This window comes from Mixophyes fleayi, chromosome 1 (assembly GCF_038048845.1).
Source record: "Mixophyes fleayi isolate aMixFle1 chromosome 1, aMixFle1.hap1, whole genome shotgun sequence".
In the NCBI taxonomy this organism is placed as follows: Eukaryota; Metazoa; Chordata; class Amphibia; order Anura; family Limnodynastidae; genus Mixophyes; species Mixophyes fleayi.
In genome coordinates, this window is record NC_134402.1 from 112,744,747 (window position 1) to 112,764,450 (window position 19,704).

Genomic DNA, 19,704 nt, shown 5'->3' on the forward strand with positions numbered 1-19,704 from the left:
ATACAGCAGTCCTTGTTTCTGTCTCACTTTAGTTCTACTTGTAGATAATGTGGAAGAGAGATAAATAATCACATAGAGATCAGGGACACTGGAAAGTAGAAGATACTGTACTTTCCCCTGTCCCAGCTCTTTCATCTGGCTCTCTAAAGCTCAGGTGAGTTTGTTCTTCAGTTACTCCATAGAGATCAGTGATTCAATTTTTTTGAAAGAGCGAAGGCTGAAATAAAAACAAATTATTGCGCACATGGCCTAAGAAAATCTTCAAAATGTGATTGTGCTTGGAGAGGTACCTGAGGAACAGCATGAAGAAATAACTGTATACTACATACTGCATGTAGAGTTATGTACACTCTCAACTGCAGATACTCCATTAGTACTGTGGTGATGTATTTTCCCATCTTGTTTGGATCTAGCAGAGCTTCACTTGCCGGGAGCAGTTGTTGGAATATAGGGGGATGACCACATGGTTCCTCTTTATACTGTTTCTTTCCTATGTATGTATCTAACTGGAGTTTATAAGTATAAATGCTACAAACAATTAATGCAGATTGGTTGCTTGCTATATCTTGTCTTGAAACATTTATAACTCCCCCCTTCACTCCACAGTATGTTTTTGGTATAATGATATCAAAAGAAACAGCCACTAGTGACTGATTACCAAGAGCAGGCTTATTCTTGGCTGCTGTCCAAATGTGGCCGCTCTTTGTAAAAGCCTTAACTGCTTATTGTCCTATTGGATGTGTGATCTATTTACAATGCAGTACTGTGGCTTCCCTGGGTAACATGTAGATTCCAGCTGCTTGAGTAATAACCCTTTCACTCCCTCAGAGGTTGCAGTGCTTTTACTGAAAGTTGATCAGGTTTTGTAATCTGTTTGAACTACAAATTAATTTATTTAAAGGTTATATCTAAACCATGAATATCGACAGTTTACACATTGGATGGTCGCTGTTTCTATAGTAAATGCTCAAAGTACTAAAAGTAAAATATTGTAGTCAAAGACCTTTTTTTTGTTTTTGTTTCTTACTTTTTTTTTTATTTAATGTTCTTTTATAAAGTCTTGTAGCTGTTTGTTAAAATGTACCGATGTTTAGCAATTCATGATAGTTTTGTATATTTCGAAATGTTTTTCCATCTGTTGTGAACTTTTATCTTTGGATACATAATAGGTATCACATTTTCGTACTGAGTTCATGGTTTATTTGCTAGAGTATTTAGGCGAAGTGGATTAAGAATATTCCTCCCACCCACTAATGAGCTAAATCTGTTGGTAATTGAATAATCTTTCTCCGAACCTGTCTTTAGTGAACCCCTTTCTCTACTACTGAGGGAGGTATATATTATCTCCTAATTACTTTTATAAGGCTGAGGCTATTGCCTTCAGTCTATTAGTATTTTAAGATACCATTAACATTTATGCACTCATGTATGAAAGCAAACTGTTGTGTGCAGGTATTTGGAGCAACGGTTGAAAAGTTTGCATGCAAAGGTTATTATTTTCATCGTATCCAGCATAGTTTGCTATGAACGGATTGCATTTATTTTCTTTTATATGTAGCTTAATGGATTTTGCATATTGTCTTAATGACCCAGTTATAAATAAAAGTAAATTTAAGTGTTGGTATAAGATACTCAGAGTTCTTTATTTTTGTTTATCCATTTTTACTGTAGTACATCTTGTTTACTTTTTATTTGTGCTAACCTTTTCTGCCATAAATTCTTCTTGGTTTCACATATAAATGGATTTGCACAGGTGCAACAGAAAGGTGGTTTTGTAAACTTATACAATTATTCTGCTTCCTATAAGTTGTCATTTTGGAAATGGCTCTAATTCTTTAATTGGCAGAACAGCAGATGTTGTCTGTGGGTACTGTATAACTTTCCATATAGAGGTTATTGGTGGTCACCTCTATCTTTCGGATATTATGATGGTTAACCCCCGATGGTTAGCAAGATGAGTAGTAGTCCTTGATCATTCTTCCCTATATGGTTAGCTAATACAAAAGATCCCATGTTGTAAAACTGCTGTGGTCCCTTCATGCTTGGCACTTGTGAGTAGCTTGCAAATCACAGTTGTTCAGATATGCGTTGTGACGGGCTTTTACACTGCTGTGCTAAGCCACCTGCTTTTAAATTCTCTTGTGCAGGAGACATAATAACGGGTCACCTAAAGATAGGCTCAGGCAGTGCTGGCTGCTACTTGGAATGGATCAGCTGTGAGCACATTTCCATAAATGGCAACAGCAATTTGAGATGGCACCTTGCATCGGGAGTGGATGGGGAGCAGCAGGTGCTGCTGTGGCTTTATTACATTCAGTCACTTAGCAGAGTGTTTGCCAGTACAGTGCAAGTTCTCCCCAATTCTTAATGGCTTGTCATAGAGGAGTGCTGTTTTCAGTGTGTCCTGCCTCACTGTTTTCAGTCTGTCTCCATTGTGCTAAAAGCCAATATTTGCTTCATAAATTGCTTATGTGTTTCTGCAGAGATTTGTTAAAAAATAAACAGAACACCTACACATCTCCTTAAAGTCCTGTTCACAGAGACACTACAAGTTTGTTTTGTTTGTATTTTTCTTACTATGCTCATGTGAACAGCCATATGCTTATAGCTTGGCTAAATAATTCCTATGCCTGCAGCAAAACCCTCCATTCAGACTGTGTGTGAGCATTGTAATAACCCCCAATTTAACTTTGTTGTTGCCTATTGGATATGTACAATTTGTTTCTGTAAATGTAGGGTTTCAGTTTGGTATTTGCCAAGTTGAAGAACGTACACAGTGCATATATAAATACACGTGCTTAGCCATTACATCACTTCTATGCATGTCTGTTCATCCTTCAGTATTGTCCTGAAATGCCCCATCTGTGGCAGATACGCTGTTCATATTGTCCTTTTAACTCACAGGGCTGACAGCAATATCCTATTTATGGGCTTTGGATTCTGCAAAATTATTCTACTTGGCATTCTGCCCTAGCTTGAAGTACTGTTAAATATGTAACATTTCTGAACATTCTGGTGATTCATGTTCAGTTCTGAATTATAGGTGAAATCAAATGTGTCATTGAAATATACTAGCACAGCTGAATATTTTCTAAAGGTTACTTTGGTAAAGGGAAATTCTTGGTGAGATTTTGGCAGTGTAATGTATAACGCATCACTGCAGGATTGTGCATTTTTCCACAGCACCAGTGAAAAATCTTAGTGATGACTAAAGCTCATTAGGTGACTTGTGTAGCATGAGAATGACTTTATGTGCTGATTTTCCTGCATTATAAAGGGAAAATCACTTTCCCCATGCATGAACATTGTCATATATTACAGATCAAACCTGTGCTGCAGACAGATGATGTATGGTTCAGATGCACATAGAAAAGTACATGCAGACTTGCCGTTGCACAATCTGTCATTTTTGATTGTGGCTGTAATGTTTAAATCCATTCCAGAATTTTCATTGCTGCACGTGTACTCTTTAGTCTGGAATGACTATCTCTCATGACTTCCTTTCTTATGTTTACAGTTGAGGCATCTGTACATGGTAGCCATGTTCACTGCACGGACAAGACCATCGAGGCCGCAGAGGCTCTACTGCACATGGAGTCTCCCACCATCCTTCGTGACTCCAGGAGTCCAGGTACCTACTAATTCTATTCATCGTCTACAGCAGATGTGTGCTTTGGAACAGGAATTTTCAACTTTTTGTATTGTGACATACCTGTCACTTGATTCATCAGTACTATAAATGTTCAACCTATATAATAGGTATTTATTATCAATGTAAACATAATTTGTTGATCTTGTTTAACCTCTTAAGGCCAAAACTTCTGTACCATGCACACGGGATTTTGTGAAACACAAATTTGTATTATACAGTTTGATACAAGTAGAACTTGAATTTTACAGAGTAACCGTGGGCGAGTGACACACACACACACACACACACACACACACACACACACACACACACACACACACTCGTCACTCTCACTCTTTATTGGAGTTGCTGATCCTAACTATGTATTAAAGGGTAGGTGTCAGATAAAATAATAAAAAAGCAGCTACAATAATGGATGTATAGGGCACCTACACATAACCGTTAAAACAATTAATACATAAAAGCCTATCCGGCTGAATTATTTAATGTAAAATAGCAGTACAACAATTGGCATCAGATCCATGCCGGCATTCTGTCAAGTTCAACTCCTGTTTTAGTGATTGACACTTCCTCAGGCTATAGAGCATAAGGTATCGCCAAATATCTCTGCACAGCTTGCTAAAATGTTTGTTTTCTTTTGTTTTTTTTGAAGATGTTGTGTTTTTTGTTTTGTCTTTTAAAAAAAACTATGCAAAGACCAGTAATGTACAAACAGTGTCCGCATTAGACATGTCAGGCGTAGAGGGACAACAATAAGACGCGGGTTAATGCCTTGCACAAAATTATTAAAATCAGTAGCAGGGAGAATTAGGTAGACCAGGCTTAAAAGAATAGGTATTTAAACTGAGAAGAAGAGATGTATTCAAAACTGAGGCCCAGGGTTCCCACACTTTTTATTGAAGGATTTAGAAGTGTTTTGAAGAATTCTAGTCATAAACTCCATATTATATATGTGTGTGTGTGTATATAAAATGGGTCGCTGCTGAGACAATATGTCTAAACCGTTTACTCTGGTGTTTGGTAGCTGTTGGAACCTCAAGTGGGAGAAGGAAGATCTTGGGGAGAGAGAGACAATGAGGTGCAAGAGTGTATGTAGCATTTCTAAGCGCCGACCAAAAAGTAGTTAGTTTAGGACATTGCCACCATATGTGAAGGAATTAACATTTCATTGAACAGCCTCTATTGGCAGCTTCATGAAAGATCATATTCAGTTTGGTGGGGTGTAAGTGCATTCTCCTATATTTTTACACAAATAGAACTTGAGGCAGAGTTTACTCTTATTTCCTGTCCAATATTTCCCCCAGATCCCCCTCCCAAGCTCGTTCATGTGAATCTCGGGTTCTGTGGAGTTTCCAGTACGGGAGGGAAATAAGGCCTTTACTTGTTGATTGTCTGAGGGAAAGAGAATCGCATACATTTAGAGGTCTGGAACAGAATTCAGATTTGACAGAAGCTGCAAAAACAGGAAAATAAACTTGTTTGGTATATTAAATTTCGGATGTTATGTCATTGAATGAAGGGAAAGAGAGATCTTTTAGAAATATCATTCAGATATCTGATGCCTCTCTCGTTCCATAACTGGAAGGAAGTTAGATTGCAGCTTGGAGGGAATTTGAGGTTTTCAAATATAGCGGTAATGGAGCTGGAGCTAGCTTAAAAGTTTTGTTAGCTCTATCTCAAGGTGTCAGTGTGAGCTATTACTGGATGGCGAAGAGTTAGACCGGGGGAGCCAGAGGAGGGAACGATGAGCCCATACTTTCCGCCTCTGTCAAGGTCCAAACTCTAGTTTACTTAGGATAGTTCCATAGTACACACTCGGCGAGTTGCGCTGCCAAATAGTATTTGAAGTTAGGGATAGTGACTTCATCCCTGTGCCGACCTCTGCAGTATTTGGAGTTCAACTGTAGGATGTATCTTGCCCCCCATATAAATTGTATGGTGTAATGCTGACGAAATGTAAACATGTAGGGTGGGACATGAATCAGAAGGACTTGAAAGGGATATAGAAATCTTGGTTGAATTTATACGTCCAATCAAAGAGATTAACTAGTGATTCCAATTCTCTAGGTCAGACTTGACCTGTAACAGAAGTTGGGGAGAGTTGGCCTGAAATAGTTTTCTATTGTTTTGACACTTAAAATTTAGTGACCGCTTTACAGCTCTCTTCTTTAATCAATCCCCACCTGACACTTTAAAGAGTAATGGTATAAGATGAAGCCTGGTCTTGTTACAGATGTAGCTTTGCAAGCATCTATGGAGTAGTTTTATATGAGCGTATAATGCTACTTACTAATTACTGTTGTATACATACTAGTTTTATGGGGAGATCCTGAAAACATATGCATTAGTGAGGACCTTGTATGAACCCCCCCCCCCCCTCCCCCTCTCCACTTTCAAGAACTGGTTTTAATTTAATGGTACAATGAATTACACCGCCAAACTTGTAGGGATTCTTATGTTGTAGCTATAAACCAGTTGTGGATCACCTCCTAGAATTAGGGCTTAAAAGGCTTTTCCGGCTAAAACAATTTTTCTTTTAGCTGTAGTGCCTGATAATGGTTAATTGTAAACTACTTGTACTCAGCCCTACTTTTATCCCTGTTTTTGTGCAACACAGATTTGTGCTTGGTGGCTGTCACACAAGGTAGCAGCTGTTGTCTTGAAATTGTGTTATAAAAACAGTATTTACATGACTGCAGTACTTCAGATGAGAGTTCAAATTGAGCAGGTGGTTATGCTGCCTATGCTTTAGCAGCAACAACTGCTGCCCAGTGTAATATTCCGACTAGCTCCAGGCCTCTGTATTCTACTGAGTTGTGGGCAACAAGAGGGGTGAATAATAGAATGTTTATCTGTAGCAGGAGAGCCCCGCTCTTTGTTCATTTGCTAGGCATACATTAAACATTGCATAAAGTAACTTCTTGTACCATTGAAGCATACTGTGTAAATTGCATAATAAAGTGAGAATTTCCAAAGGTGTTTTTTTTTTTTTTTCCCCACCCTCATCCTCTTTTTTGTTTTGGTACTTCTAAATTAGGCAGTGATTATTGTGTTTGCATGATTTACCAAGTTCTTGGTGTTGATGCGTGGTTTCTTCCTTTCAGACAAGATTTGACTTGTGGTCTGGAAAAGACAGTGAAAAAAGCTGTTGTTTTTTGGCGCAGGTAGAAATTGATTAAATGCCAGTGATGTTACAGTTCTCCGATTGTGCGCTCTGCACATTGTTGATTGTTAATAGCACTTCAAAGATCTGACTGCACACAGATGGGAAAGCGGACATGTTCGAGCAGCTGCTGCATCTGTATGGCACTGAACTCTGAGGCATGCTTTCTGTGCACCTCTCCCTGTAAATAGCCTTTCAGATTACATCAGTTCATGACTTATATATATATTTTACAACCACGTCATATGTAGCCTGACTAGTATTTCTGTGCTTGTACCCATGTCTTCTCTTCTATTGGAAAGTCCCCTAAACCTACAATGCAAGTTAATTGAAAACAAAAAGGCCTATTGTAACATTCATAAGGGACAACTTGTATACCACTTTTTGAGTTTAAATTTTATACATAACCTTCCTCTCTCCGTAACAATAATAGTTTCTGTTCTTCCGTTTGTGATGCACAATGTGATGGGAACTGTGTTTAGACAGTTTGGAGGCTCCCAATTGGATGGCTGTGGTACCTGTCTCACTGCAAGCATATGAAACGCCTTACGGTCTGAACCTGCGCTCTCCCCACTTCGTTTGTCAGAGTTGGAGCCAGTTGAGCATAATGAAATGCTAAGGGTCTCTCTGACTTAATAGGGAACAACCAGCAAAGAGGCGCAGTGCTAGCAGTGGGGCACGCAGTAGTATGGAGCAGGGTTCCAGTGACAACAGTTCATTGCCAAGTTCTAGCAGTGGTTTACTTGGAAGAGATCCGCAGAGTGAAAGTACTAGCAGTGCGCTTCAAGAAGGGCAGACAAAGCAGAGATCCCCAGAGACCCCCACACTAGTGTCCCACAGAAAACACTTAACCCTTTGTTGGCTGCCCCATATTATGGAATCTCTCCTCATTCTCCCATACAAAGAGCAGTTAGGATTTAACATGTATGCACACTGTTGCACGCCTTTACATTTTTCGTTGCTGTTTATCTCCAGCAAGAATTTGAATTCAATTGTAGTACTAGCAAAACTTTATGCTCAGAGATTCAAAGCTAAGAAGCCCACATCTAGCTTTGTAGAGCCCAACTACTGTTGCAGAGCTCAGAATGTTTGTAGGTCTCACGTTTTAATAGGGATATTACAAAGTAAAAATCCGATTTGAGACATATATCACCATGTATTCTGTAGTAATGGGCTAACATATTTTTAATCTGTTTTATATTTGTTTTGTGTTTTTTGTGGTGGATTTTTCAGCTCTGGTTTTTGGATTTCAGTAATTTTGCCCTTTGACGACCAAGAAGTAATAAATGATATGACCAGCTGTATAAATACAGGCTGCTTCTCGCTTTCTTGGTTTTCTCTTCTTTCTTTTTTTTTTACCGAAATTTTTAGCAGTATACAAATAAAAATGTTAAAATTGCCTGTTTTTACATCTCGTTCAACTACAAATAGTTAAGCGCAAGAGAAGGCCTCTTCTTGCTGACAGTCAGCAAAATCCTTGAAAGCTCTGTTCTAGAAGCAGTTGGCACAATGTGTTGGTGACATTTCCCCCTCTACAGTAAAGCAGTGTCTTTAAAAAAAAAACAACTCATGATGGCTTAAAGCAAGATTTTAAATACCATTGCTTTGATTATCTGACATATCTTGGCCACTGCTTAAATTAAGCTTTCCAATTATACACATGTTTGATGAACAAACAAACATGATTAATTGTTTTTATTAACCTTTTACAAATCGTATGGGGTCCAAAATGCAAAAGAATTGGTAAAAAGAGAAAATTAATAACAGGGGAAAGCGGACCCATTATTACTCGGTTAAAAGTTTTCAAAGAGTTAGTAATAACCAAATATGGTTGTCAATCCTGGTAAATGTGCTATAGTTGCAAAGGCTCCACGAAATTGAATGGTGTAGATTCTGGATTATTGCTTGACTGGTTTATTTAGCGAACCGTCTCAATCTGTCACATATTCATGCCGTTTGAACCACTTAATGATGGGAGCAGAGGCTGATGCCGAGTAAGGAACAAGAGTTTCCAATCTCTTAACTATATATTTTTTTTTTTTGGCTGCAATCATGCTAGTTGTCAGTTTAGAGCGATTGCAGCCCTTGTTGCTATCAGTGTGTGGTGGCTTTTTTATTTTTAAACCCATCACATTTGAGGGCTTGATACTGACCTACATTGAAGATGGTCTGGCATTTAAAATGCTGTTGGGTTTATAAATAACTGATGAAAAGTTGTCGTCGTTTTTTTTTTCTTTTTTACATAAAGTTTTGGTAGCATGCAGAGACGAAAAAATTACAGTTACGTGATAAGTAACACCCCTACCTACCTGCTCACCCCCCAAAATAGTATCAAATTCAGTAGAGTTAATTAAGAAATGTACAATCTATTAGTTTGTCATTTTGTAAAAACCTGAAAAATGGTTCTCTTCATGAAGCCATTAATGTATCAAACGGATCCAAAAATGCCAAACAATTTAATTTTACTTTTTATTCATGAAAATTAGTAACCAATAAGTGGAATACAATATTCCTATGAACTAGTTGATTACATTGGCATAGACAACCAAAGGCTATACAAAATTCAATTAGCTAAATAAAGCAAAATATTTCAGTACTTTCCTGTTATCTAGAGCCATTTAGAAAAAAAAAAAAAATACAACCGACATTTAAAAATTAATTTATTCTCTCTGCCTCCTAATGAAAGAGGCTGTGTCATTTTTGCAAAAGAAAGGAATACTGCCAGCTAGGGTGCTTTGTCAAAGCAATCATGAAATGAAGCTCTACTTTGGTTCATGTATTCCCTGGAATTGTAGAAAATCTACTTGTCAAAAGAAGGTCAACATTCGCCAGGGAAATCGGTTCACCGACAGCAGTCAACCATTCGTGAAGGCCGTTCACTTCTTCTATTGCTGGGCCAATGAATTGACATCGATCAAGTTGTGCAAAGAGTTATTGGGCATGAACAAAAACACAGCCATCGACTGGAACAACTACATGCAAGAAATCTGCGCGGAGTATCTCAATCGACAGCCAAAACAAGATCGGAGGCGATGGTTTAATCGTGGAAATCGACGAGATCTTGTTTACCAAGCGTAAGAACTATGTCGGCCGAGTGTGTCCTCGGCAGTGGATCTTTGGAGGACTCTTGTCAGGAGACGCACAAGTACTTTTTGGTAAAAGTGGATGATCGCAGTGCGGAATCGTTAATGACGGCGGTTTTGGACAATATCCAAAGATTCTCTCTAGTTTCCTCAGATAGTTGGCGCGCCTACAAGACGGAAGAACTGGAAAAGGTCAGATTTCAACATTTCAAAGTAAATCATCGCTACAATTTTGTCGATCCTGACACTGATGTCCATACTCAGAGCGTCGAACAAATGTGGGGATCCGCTTAGTGGCGGAATAAACGAAATAGGAGAGCAACGAGGCAGCATTTGAACTCGAATTTAGACAAATTCATTTGGAGACTGAAAGTCGGATGAGACGACGTATTCGAGTCACGTTTGGACGTAATTAAAGTTTTCTGGTCTCCGGAAAATAAATAAATAAAATGGCATAAATATAGATAAGTAAATAAATAAGATAGCTCCAGATAACAGGAAAGTACCAATATTTCACTGTGAGACCAGTCTGCAAGACTCTGGTACACTGAGAGCCTAGACATACAGCTATTTCAGATTAACAAAGGAAAAGTAACTGCACTTCTGTTACTTTTCACAAATTTATGGTTAAAAAGCATTAAACATTTAAAGAATGATGGGGAATATTCAGCTTTAGTAGGAAGCAAAAAAGTTATTTCTAAAAGTTGCCATTTTGTGTTTCTTGGTACATTTCTATATATTTCAGTGTTATAAAATGTCTCAGTTTAATGAACCTCTTCATATTTTCTTCTACAGTGGAAGTTTATGTACCACCCTGCGTGTCCACCCCAGAATTCATCCATGCTGCCATGAGGCCAGACGTGATCACAGAGACTGTGGTAGAAGTATCCACCGAGGACTCTGAGCCAATGGATACCTCTCCCATTCCAATATCTCTTGAGCTTGGAGAGCCAATGAAAAAGAAACGAGGTAATTTCTTTGTGACCTTTTCCTGTCATGGCCCTTAACATTTGTAGTAGAAACATGTTTCACAGACAACTGCAGATCACTTGAGCTCAATAAATTTTCTGATCAAATCTGTATAAAAAGGTTTTATAGGTAGGAATACAGTATGTGGCTCTCATAGTTGAGCAGCCTTTTTTGTTATTGTTGGTTTGTAAATTGCAGTGATAGACCCCATTCTTGTGCTACAGAAAATTACTGCTATTATCCAGAAAGTTCCAAAAAACAGAGAGGTAAATAATTGCTGTTTTTGGCAATAATTTCATACACACAGACACGGCCACCCAGAGCTTTTTGTTTTGTTTTTTCCCCCTACAGTCACTGTGGGGAGCACTGCTAAACCATTTAATGAGGAGGGGAATCCCAAGGGCGGTGTGGGGAAAGACAGGTAACTTTTAAATGTAATTTAGTCTATTTTAGGCATGGTGACAAATGACAATAAATCTCTTATTTTGAGTCTCAAGCATTCCAGACAATAGAGTCCACCTATACGCATATAGATGTGATTTATTTCTTTTTGTTCACTCGTTTCATTATAATTGTTTCTTGATTGACAAGTTATTAAACAGGGTTATTCTTGGCAGTTTGCAATATGATGTGGCGTTAATATGCTCATCTGTCCCATGTTCCAGAAGGGTATGTAGTGGAGTATAAACGGGAGATATCTGTCCAAATCATTAACAAATACATGCTTTGTTTTCTTTGGCTACATGTAGTAATCAATAATGTGCCAGTTATTACATTTAATTGTAGTTTCAAGTGTTTATTTGCTCATCTGTCACTTCTTGTATCCCATTGTGCAGCTGGCCGTAAACCAAAGATGCAGCCACCCACATTTGCCAACGGTTCTCCTGAATTGGGAATAAAGAAGAAACCAAGGGAAGGCAAAGGTAAAAGAAAATCTCTTTGCCCATGACATTCTGCGTTTTTACTAATTATCAGCCAAATATAAATCTGTTTTACATATCTGAAGCGGTGGTATACGTGCCAGTGGCAAATTGTGTCGAGATACTGTAATTTTATGTTTTATATAGGCACTGGATAGCACCAGGATCATTCTTGTAACTGAGCCATGCTTTGTGGAACTGTTTTTGTCTGTTCGTTCTTTTACAAATGATGATATTCCTTAAGCCGTTCCTTTTGAGTCTGTGTCTAAGGGCTCATTATACCGTTCCATGCAAAACATATTTTGTCCGTTAGGTAGTAATGTGGATATTGCATATGGTCCACTTAAGAATGGTACCGCAGGACCTCTACATTGGAGACTGAGGCTTTATTCATTCTTGAAGGGGGTTACCCCACATTCATTGCAGAGATATTGTAAACATCACAATGATTCTGGGATGCGATGTATTTACTCATGACAAAGACTCGTTCCCTCCATTATGTGTCCATGAATGCAAATATGGCTTTGAGATTGTTCTGTGGTGTATTTTACTTGTGCTCATACCTTTTTAACTGAATATTTAGTTTTAAAGTTAAAATATATACACAGTAAGCCTGATTCATTAAGGTAAGGCAAAAAAGGAGGACCCTTTCTCCTACACAAACCATGTTACAATGCAAGGTATGCAAATTAGTTTACTTTGCACATAAGTTAAATACTGGATGTTTTTTCATGTAGCACACAAATACTTGATAGTTTTATTTTTGCACTGAAATTTAAAGTTGATCTAGGACATGTCCTACCACAACTATAAAGCTGCCATCACATTTTAATTTTACATCCCACTCCAGTGCAACATGGTTTTGCCAAGGTGCAAAGTTACTCCTTTTTTTTTGCTTTCCTTTCCTTAATGAATCGGGTCAAGTGTGTGCAGACATGTTGGTTGTTTTTTTTTGTTTTTTTTTATTATTTTTTGTTTTTTTTTTAATGTCCCACTTTAAGAACCATCAATATATTGATTAATACATATAGGATATAATTTATTACAGCATTATTGGTTTCAAATGGTGACGTGCATCTTTGACCCTAGTCGTTACTGATGAGTGACCCATATCATACAAGTTGATTAGACATTTATATCAGTGTCAATATAATATCAAGTCCTTAGGCAAACCTGATTCTGGCAGCAAACTACAAATCCTTATATGCGGATAGATACGAACTATATACAATAGGGGTATGATAGGCAGTAGCGCAGATTAGCAGTTATCTGCTATTTTAACCACTCAATATTATTTTTTGGGGGGTTTATTTTTTTATTAAGGTTTTTTTTTTTCATGTTATTTCACTTTTAATATTTTGCTAATGAGATATAGCCTTACGAGGGCAGATTAAATGATACAAACAAACTAATAAAGTTATAATTTTTATACTATCCATGAGAGTCCTATAAGTGCCTCACAGCACAGGTTCTTTTTTTCTCCTCCCTTATTTCTGCTCATGTTGGTAGGAAGGAATAGGGCATTCCATAAGTGTATATCTATGTTGTGTGATTATAACATCAAGAGTTATTTTGACCGTTCTTTAGGAAATACAACTTATCTGTGGGAGTTCCTGTTAGACTTGCTTCAGGATAAGAATACATGCCCCAGATATATCAAGTGGACACAAAGGGAGAAGGGGATCTTCAAGCTGGTGGACTCCAAAGCGGTTTCAAAACTTTGGGGGAAGCACAAGAACAAACCAGATATGAACTATGAGACTATGGGACGAGCTTTGAGGTAACCATATAACACAGTACAGTAAAACTGGAAGCCCCCTCCAGAGGGGCTGTATTATAAGTTATGCATGGACTGTTTTCCATTTGATGTATGGAAGGGAATTATTTATTTTATTTAAAAAGAAATGCATGCGTTATGTAAATGTGTACATTATGTTGTGCTTCAATTTTACTAGAAGGTGGTCCATGTTTTAGAGTTTTTAGTGAGCCTACATTTATTTATTTTGTTTGTTTTCTGCAGATATTACTATCAGAGGGGCATTTTAGCAAAAGTGGAGGGGCAACGGCTGGTGTACCAGTTCAAGGAGATGCCCAAGAACATTGTGGTCATAGAAGATGACAAAGCAGAACCCTGCACAGAAGAGCTGATGTCTCCTGCTGATGACAAGTCTCTGGAACGTGTGTCTATACCCACAGAGGGCTTAATTAAAATGACAATGCCAGTCCGAATGGAGAAAACCCCCACGCAGCAGAGCTCACCCAGGAAGCCACGATTGGTCAGCTTGGCTTCTCCGGTCAGTGAGGCTTCTCCTCACTCGCCCACCAGCACCACACCAACCCCAGCACAGAGGTCAGCACCTGAGTTCTGCTCTTGCTTTCCATCACATTCTAATTGTCTTGTATTTCTTTGCACTGTTTTAATTGACTACGTGGTGTGTGCAATGTGTACATTAAATAAATGTGCACAGTTGGTACTAATACGGTTTATCATGCTTTGGAGAGGAGCTACAGATGCTTCATTTTCAGTTTACTGTGTTAGATTTACTTGCATGCTGTGTGGTTCATTACTATTCACCGATTAGCATCAGTTTATTAGATATGTCAAGTATCTCACACCACATTTCTCATGCAAGCAGAACATAAAGAAACTTGCTGGGCATTAGTATATATCCATACAGGAGTATTACTGGGGTGACCGTTATACCTCAAATAAACGTCTTCATTAAACTTTATTAAATATGCGTGCACACAATCTGTTCCAGTTGACCGTTTCATCTTCTAAAAATGGGTGGGATGATTGAGCTTCTCTGATATATTCCTGTAAAATTGGCAGGCAGGCAAAGGAAACAATGATTGGCTTGCTGTCTCCCATGTAACAGAAAATGCTCTGTACAGATTGAATAAATACTCTGCAAACAAGGACAAGGCTGTTTGATGATGCAACAATGCATAATGTACACATTGCACATAACTTGCATCTGAGCACTGAATTGGAGAGCAATGAGATGTGGTTTTCGTTTTACTGGGAACGTTTGGAGATATTCATATTTATTTATATAGTGAGAAAGTGGGAAGTCTGTGTTATAAAAAACAAAACAAGTTTTTCCTTGTATGATTCATGTCTGAATACATTTTTAGGTTTCCTGTTTTATCAGTATCACAATACACACAACCAAAAGTCTAGAATACTGGGGATTTTGTTATACTATAAGGTAATTGTGTAGAATAGGTGGTGTTGCCCATAGCAACCAATCTGATTTAAAAAGTAAAAGCAAACATCTTGTTGCTATTAGCAACACTGCCATTTTTATAACCATCCACTTTTTGAATAGCATATTTATTTTCTATTGATATTTCCTTTTGCATTAAATTAAATTGGATAACTTTGTTTCTGTTTTTATGATAGCCCCTCTAGTGTCAATTATGTGCAATGCTTATTTTCCATTTTCTATTTCTAACAGGACTGTTCGTGTTGCAATGCAAGTGCCTGTTGTAATGACTTCCCTGGGTCAGAAAATTTCTGCTTTGGCCGTCCAATCCATGAACCCTGGATCCCCCCTGATAGCCAATACCAGCCCCACAACTACAACAGCACCAAAGGTCGTTATCCAGACAATACCCACTATGATGCCAGCTTCCTCGGAGAGTGATAAGTTCACAATGCAGCCTGCCAAAATAATTACCATCCCAACCTCTCAGCTCACCCAGTGTCAGCTGCAGACAAAGTCCAGCTTAGGTGGAGCAGGGGGCTTGAATCTATTGGGAACCCCACTGACTGTGAGAGCACTTACCCCTGTGTCCATCGCCCATGGGACCCCAGTTATGAGACTAGCAATGCCAGCACAACAAGCTCGTTGCCAGACACCACCACGGGTCATTAGCACTCTCATTAAAGGACCTGATATGAAATCGGACATAGTGGTGAGCAGGCAGGACGGAGAATATAAAACATTTCAGCTGATTAAAGAAGACAAACAAGGAGATGGGGGCAACACAGTAACTCATGTTGTTGTTGTTAGCGCTCCCTCTGGAATTACCTTGCCAGTGACTGTCAAACAAGAAGGAACAGTGGTGTGTGAAAAGTGAGACGCATTTCAGACGTCTTGTGCGCTTTGGGTCAAACTGACAATAAATGAAATACAGGACAATTAACTTTTTATATGGAGGGAGAACAGGTGGTTTGAGTCCGACGAGACTTTAAAGGAAGCGATCTAGACTCTGTACATGCGGCGTTTAAACGAAAGACATTTTACTGGAAATTTATTTTGTCCCATGTTTTCAGTGGGATATTTGTTCATATGCTGATGGGAATATTGCCTCTAACAACACAAATAAAATTATAGCTATGGAAATCTATATGAAAACTGAAAGGGACCAAAAGCGTTCACTCTAAGTAAGGTGGAACACTAAAATTTATTTTTAAGAGTGGCTGTTTGTTTTCCCAGAGTAAAAAAAAAAAAAAAAAAGAAGCAAAGATTAGGTCAAAGTGGCAACTGTAAATTATAACTTTTTTTTTTCTAAAGTTTTCTTTTCTTATTATTTCTTTATATATACAGTATACATAATTTTTTTTAATACCAGCATCTTATACCACTGTGTACAAATAGCCCTCACTTAACCGGTGCTATGTGAAAGCTCTGCTAGACAAGTATGTGAAATGTGGTGCGTGCGAGAAGAATCCCTTTTCAGTTTTTGAAGCGCAAAGTGCAAATGAGATTTGGGTTACTAGAAAGCAGATTTCATATGGAAGCCTTAGACTGATACAATTTTATTTTTCCTTAAAATAAGCTAACAGCTTGTTTGTGTAAAGCAATCTTTTTTATATATAAATATATTCTAGAAAATATGGAGATAAAAAACAAACAAACAAATCTTGTACCTAGCACAGTATTGGCATAGAATTTACATGTAACATATTTTATATGGTAGATTAAAGTCTGAAATGTTTTTGTTATAAAACCTTTATGTGGCTGGGATGGTCTAAAAGCATATTGAACGGCAAGCCTTTTATGCAACGAAGGGTTAAATTGTGGGCACGATAGCAGCAGGCCAGTAAAGCCTTTTTACTGTAACATGCTTTTGTCACACACAATCCATGCACACATTTCATTTCTGCTATCCATTGGAAAGGTCACCGCATGAGTCCATTTTTTTGGCGACTAAGGAGTTTGAAGCCTGCAATTATTTTTTAGTTGAAGTTATGATGGGGGGACAGTTTAGGGGAGGGATTGGGGATAAAGTACCAGTGTTCAGAATGAACTACAATAGTTTGTATATTCAACATTTGAAGTATATTCTATTTTGTTGTACTCTTGTTTCAAAGTGTATTCGAGTAGATTTTACTGCAATATAGAAAATGAATTTCAGTGCTCGTGTCTTTAGTCTTTAATTTTTTTCATCCATCTTTTCAGGAGTCAGTATGTTTGTTTTTTTTCCCTTCTAAAATGATAATGGCGCTAACCCCAAAATATAACGCTGAAAGGACATTCAAAGAAGCCTATCTTTACTATTTCTATAATATTCACTCTGCTACCTTCTTTCAGACTCATTATAGGTACAGTCTATACCAGTGGTGGGCATCAGGTGCCCCACCAAACCTTCACCTGCTGCTTCCAATATCGCTTAAGCTAGGTACACACCTATGCAATCATACTTCAGATGCAATGCTTTTTGAAAGTCCCAATGAGCATGCAGATTCATATGTACACACCTACACAATTTACCTTCAGATCTATGATCTCTCATAACCATCTGCTGAAAATATCATGACTCTGTACACTCTATCTTTCTACGCTGCTGGTTCTAAGTGCGTACACACTTCCACATATGTCTGACATTGTTCCATCATTTGTGATTTTTAGAAAAACAAATTAACAGATGTGATGTTTGGTACGATAAAACATGAGGGTACACACTCCTGCAATATCTGATCAAATGGTTGTGAATTGTGCGATCTGCACCATAATTGCTTAGGTGTGTATCTAGCTTTATTCTCTACTAGCCTGCTCATGTGATCTGCTCTGCACATGCAGGGAGGTCAGGCAGCACAACCAATGGAAGGAATTGGTGCAGTGCATTCTGGGCTCTGGCTATTCAGGCAAGTATGGAGGAGTGTAGGGTGATCCAAGTGGCATGTGGATGCATTTTGGGATGAGGGATACAGGGATGGTGAAGTTGTTTGGAAATGAATAGTAATGTGCAGCTCTTTTGGGTTGGGTTGCAGGGCTGCACATGCTGTCCTTAACGTATATATATCTGGTTACCCATATCACATGCAGCCAGCAGAAAGTGGTCTACAGCACTGTCGCCCCCTGGTGTCTGGGGGGCGGCAGTACCTGTAACTTGAAAAGTAAGAGTTGGAGGTATTCTCTTAGAATAATGGTTAGTTGGGGGAATACAATATTTAAAGTTGGTAAATAAAAGATCCCTACGCTATTAAAATAAGGAATTTTAAGTTTGAGGTCCCACAATTGTTTATTTTTTTTTTTAACTCAAATTTTTATTCAAACAAACTGGGTGACAGCCAGCATACAAATAGATAACAGAGACATAATACAAGAAAAAAATAAAAGCCAATCACTGTCACAGTACATATTAGTAATTGCTGTTCCTAGCAACATGTGGCACAAAACTGAAAACCGTACTGACACAGACAATATCCTTATTATTATAAAGGGAAGTGGGTGGGCGGGAGGGGGACTGAGTCTTCTGTGCTGGTAAGAAAAAAAAAAACAAAACAGGTCGGTGTCTCAGACCTCAGGAGAAGTAGCTTTATCTAAGGGATTATCATAAACCGAAGTATCTGGTACGAACGAGTCAACCTACAGGAGGGGAGATATTGGGAACATCAATGGTGTAACCAAGGGGCCCAGATTTGATAAAACTTATCGTCTTTATCACGGAGGTGGAAAATGATTTTTTTTCCATACTAGCAATGAACCAGACATAGGACTTTAGAGAAGAGACGCGGGGCGGTGCTGCACTTTTCCAGGATTTGGCTATCGGGCACCTAGCGGCCGCCAAAACGTGCGAAGCCAAATTTGCAGATGGGACATCAGCATCTTGTATAGGGTAGCAAAGGAGGAAGGACCAAGGATCCTTCTGGATAGGGAATTGAAGAAGGGAGGAGAGAAGCTACTTTATCCCAGAAGGAGGTGATGACGGCAAGACCACCAGATGTGAAAGAAGGTACCTCTATGGCCGCAATCCCGCCAACAGGCCGGGGAGGTAGTTGGGTACTTTTTAACTAGTCTGTCAGGCGTGAGATACCATCTGTAGAGAATCTTGTATGCATTCTCCTTAATTAGGGTGGAGATGGAACTAGAGGTTACATTCGATCTGATGGTCTCCCAGCAGTCCTCCTCCGGGGGGGGGGACCCAAATCTCTCTCCCACTCTCTCTCGTGGCTACTCCCGAAGACCAACAATTTGTCTAGAAGTAGATTATAGATTGAGGAGATCATGCCTCTCCGAAGCAGTGCGGAGACACAGAGGGATTCAAAGGAGGATATCGGTGGAGGCGAGTTGCCCGACAGGAGAGAGAGAACGAAATGCCTGATTTGAAAGTATTGGTAGAATGGTGGGTTTAGTGTGGGAAATTGGGAGTGGAGAGCATCAAAGGGTTATAAATCCTCCTTGATCTGGGAGGTCCCCGGCAAATCGGATGCCCGCGCCGGTCCATGATAGAAAGAAGGACCGAATTCCACCTGGGGGGAAGGCAGGGTTGAGCCATAAGGGCATGATATTCAAAGAAGTTGAGGAAACAGGTGGCGATTTTACAGGTCTCCCAGGTCCGGGCAGCAAATAGAAGGGTAGGGAATCTCTTGATCCGTGCAAGCCTAGACTGCTTAGGCAGGCCCCAAATACTAGATAGGTTTGGTAGGGAGAGGTAAGCTACTTCTATATCTGCCCATGCGTG

General features: G+C 38.9%; 1 protein-coding gene across 5 annotated transcripts in view; it reads left to right on the forward strand.

Annotated features, from left to right (window-relative positions):
• Nucleotides 1-17,153, forward strand: part of ELF2 (E74 like ETS transcription factor 2) — a 63,244-nt gene extending 46,091 nt beyond the window's left edge. For all 5 annotated transcript variants that reach the window (XM_075199752.1, XM_075199738.1, XM_075199746.1 and 2 more), the window contains 6 exons: nt 3,518-3,631; nt 10,694-10,867; nt 11,704-11,790; nt 13,375-13,567; nt 13,808-14,137; nt 15,249-17,153. In XM_075199752.1, coding sequence (XP_075055853.1) covers nt 3,518-3,631; nt 10,694-10,867; nt 11,704-11,790; nt 13,375-13,567; nt 13,808-14,137; nt 15,249-15,873 — 1,523 coding nt within the window. In that variant the 3' untranslated portion in view covers nt 15,874-17,153. The remainder of the gene's footprint in view (nt 1-3,517; nt 3,632-10,693; nt 10,868-11,703; nt 11,791-13,374; nt 13,568-13,807; nt 14,138-15,248) is intronic.
• The last annotated feature ends 2,551 nt before the right edge of the window (nt 17,154-19,704 follow it).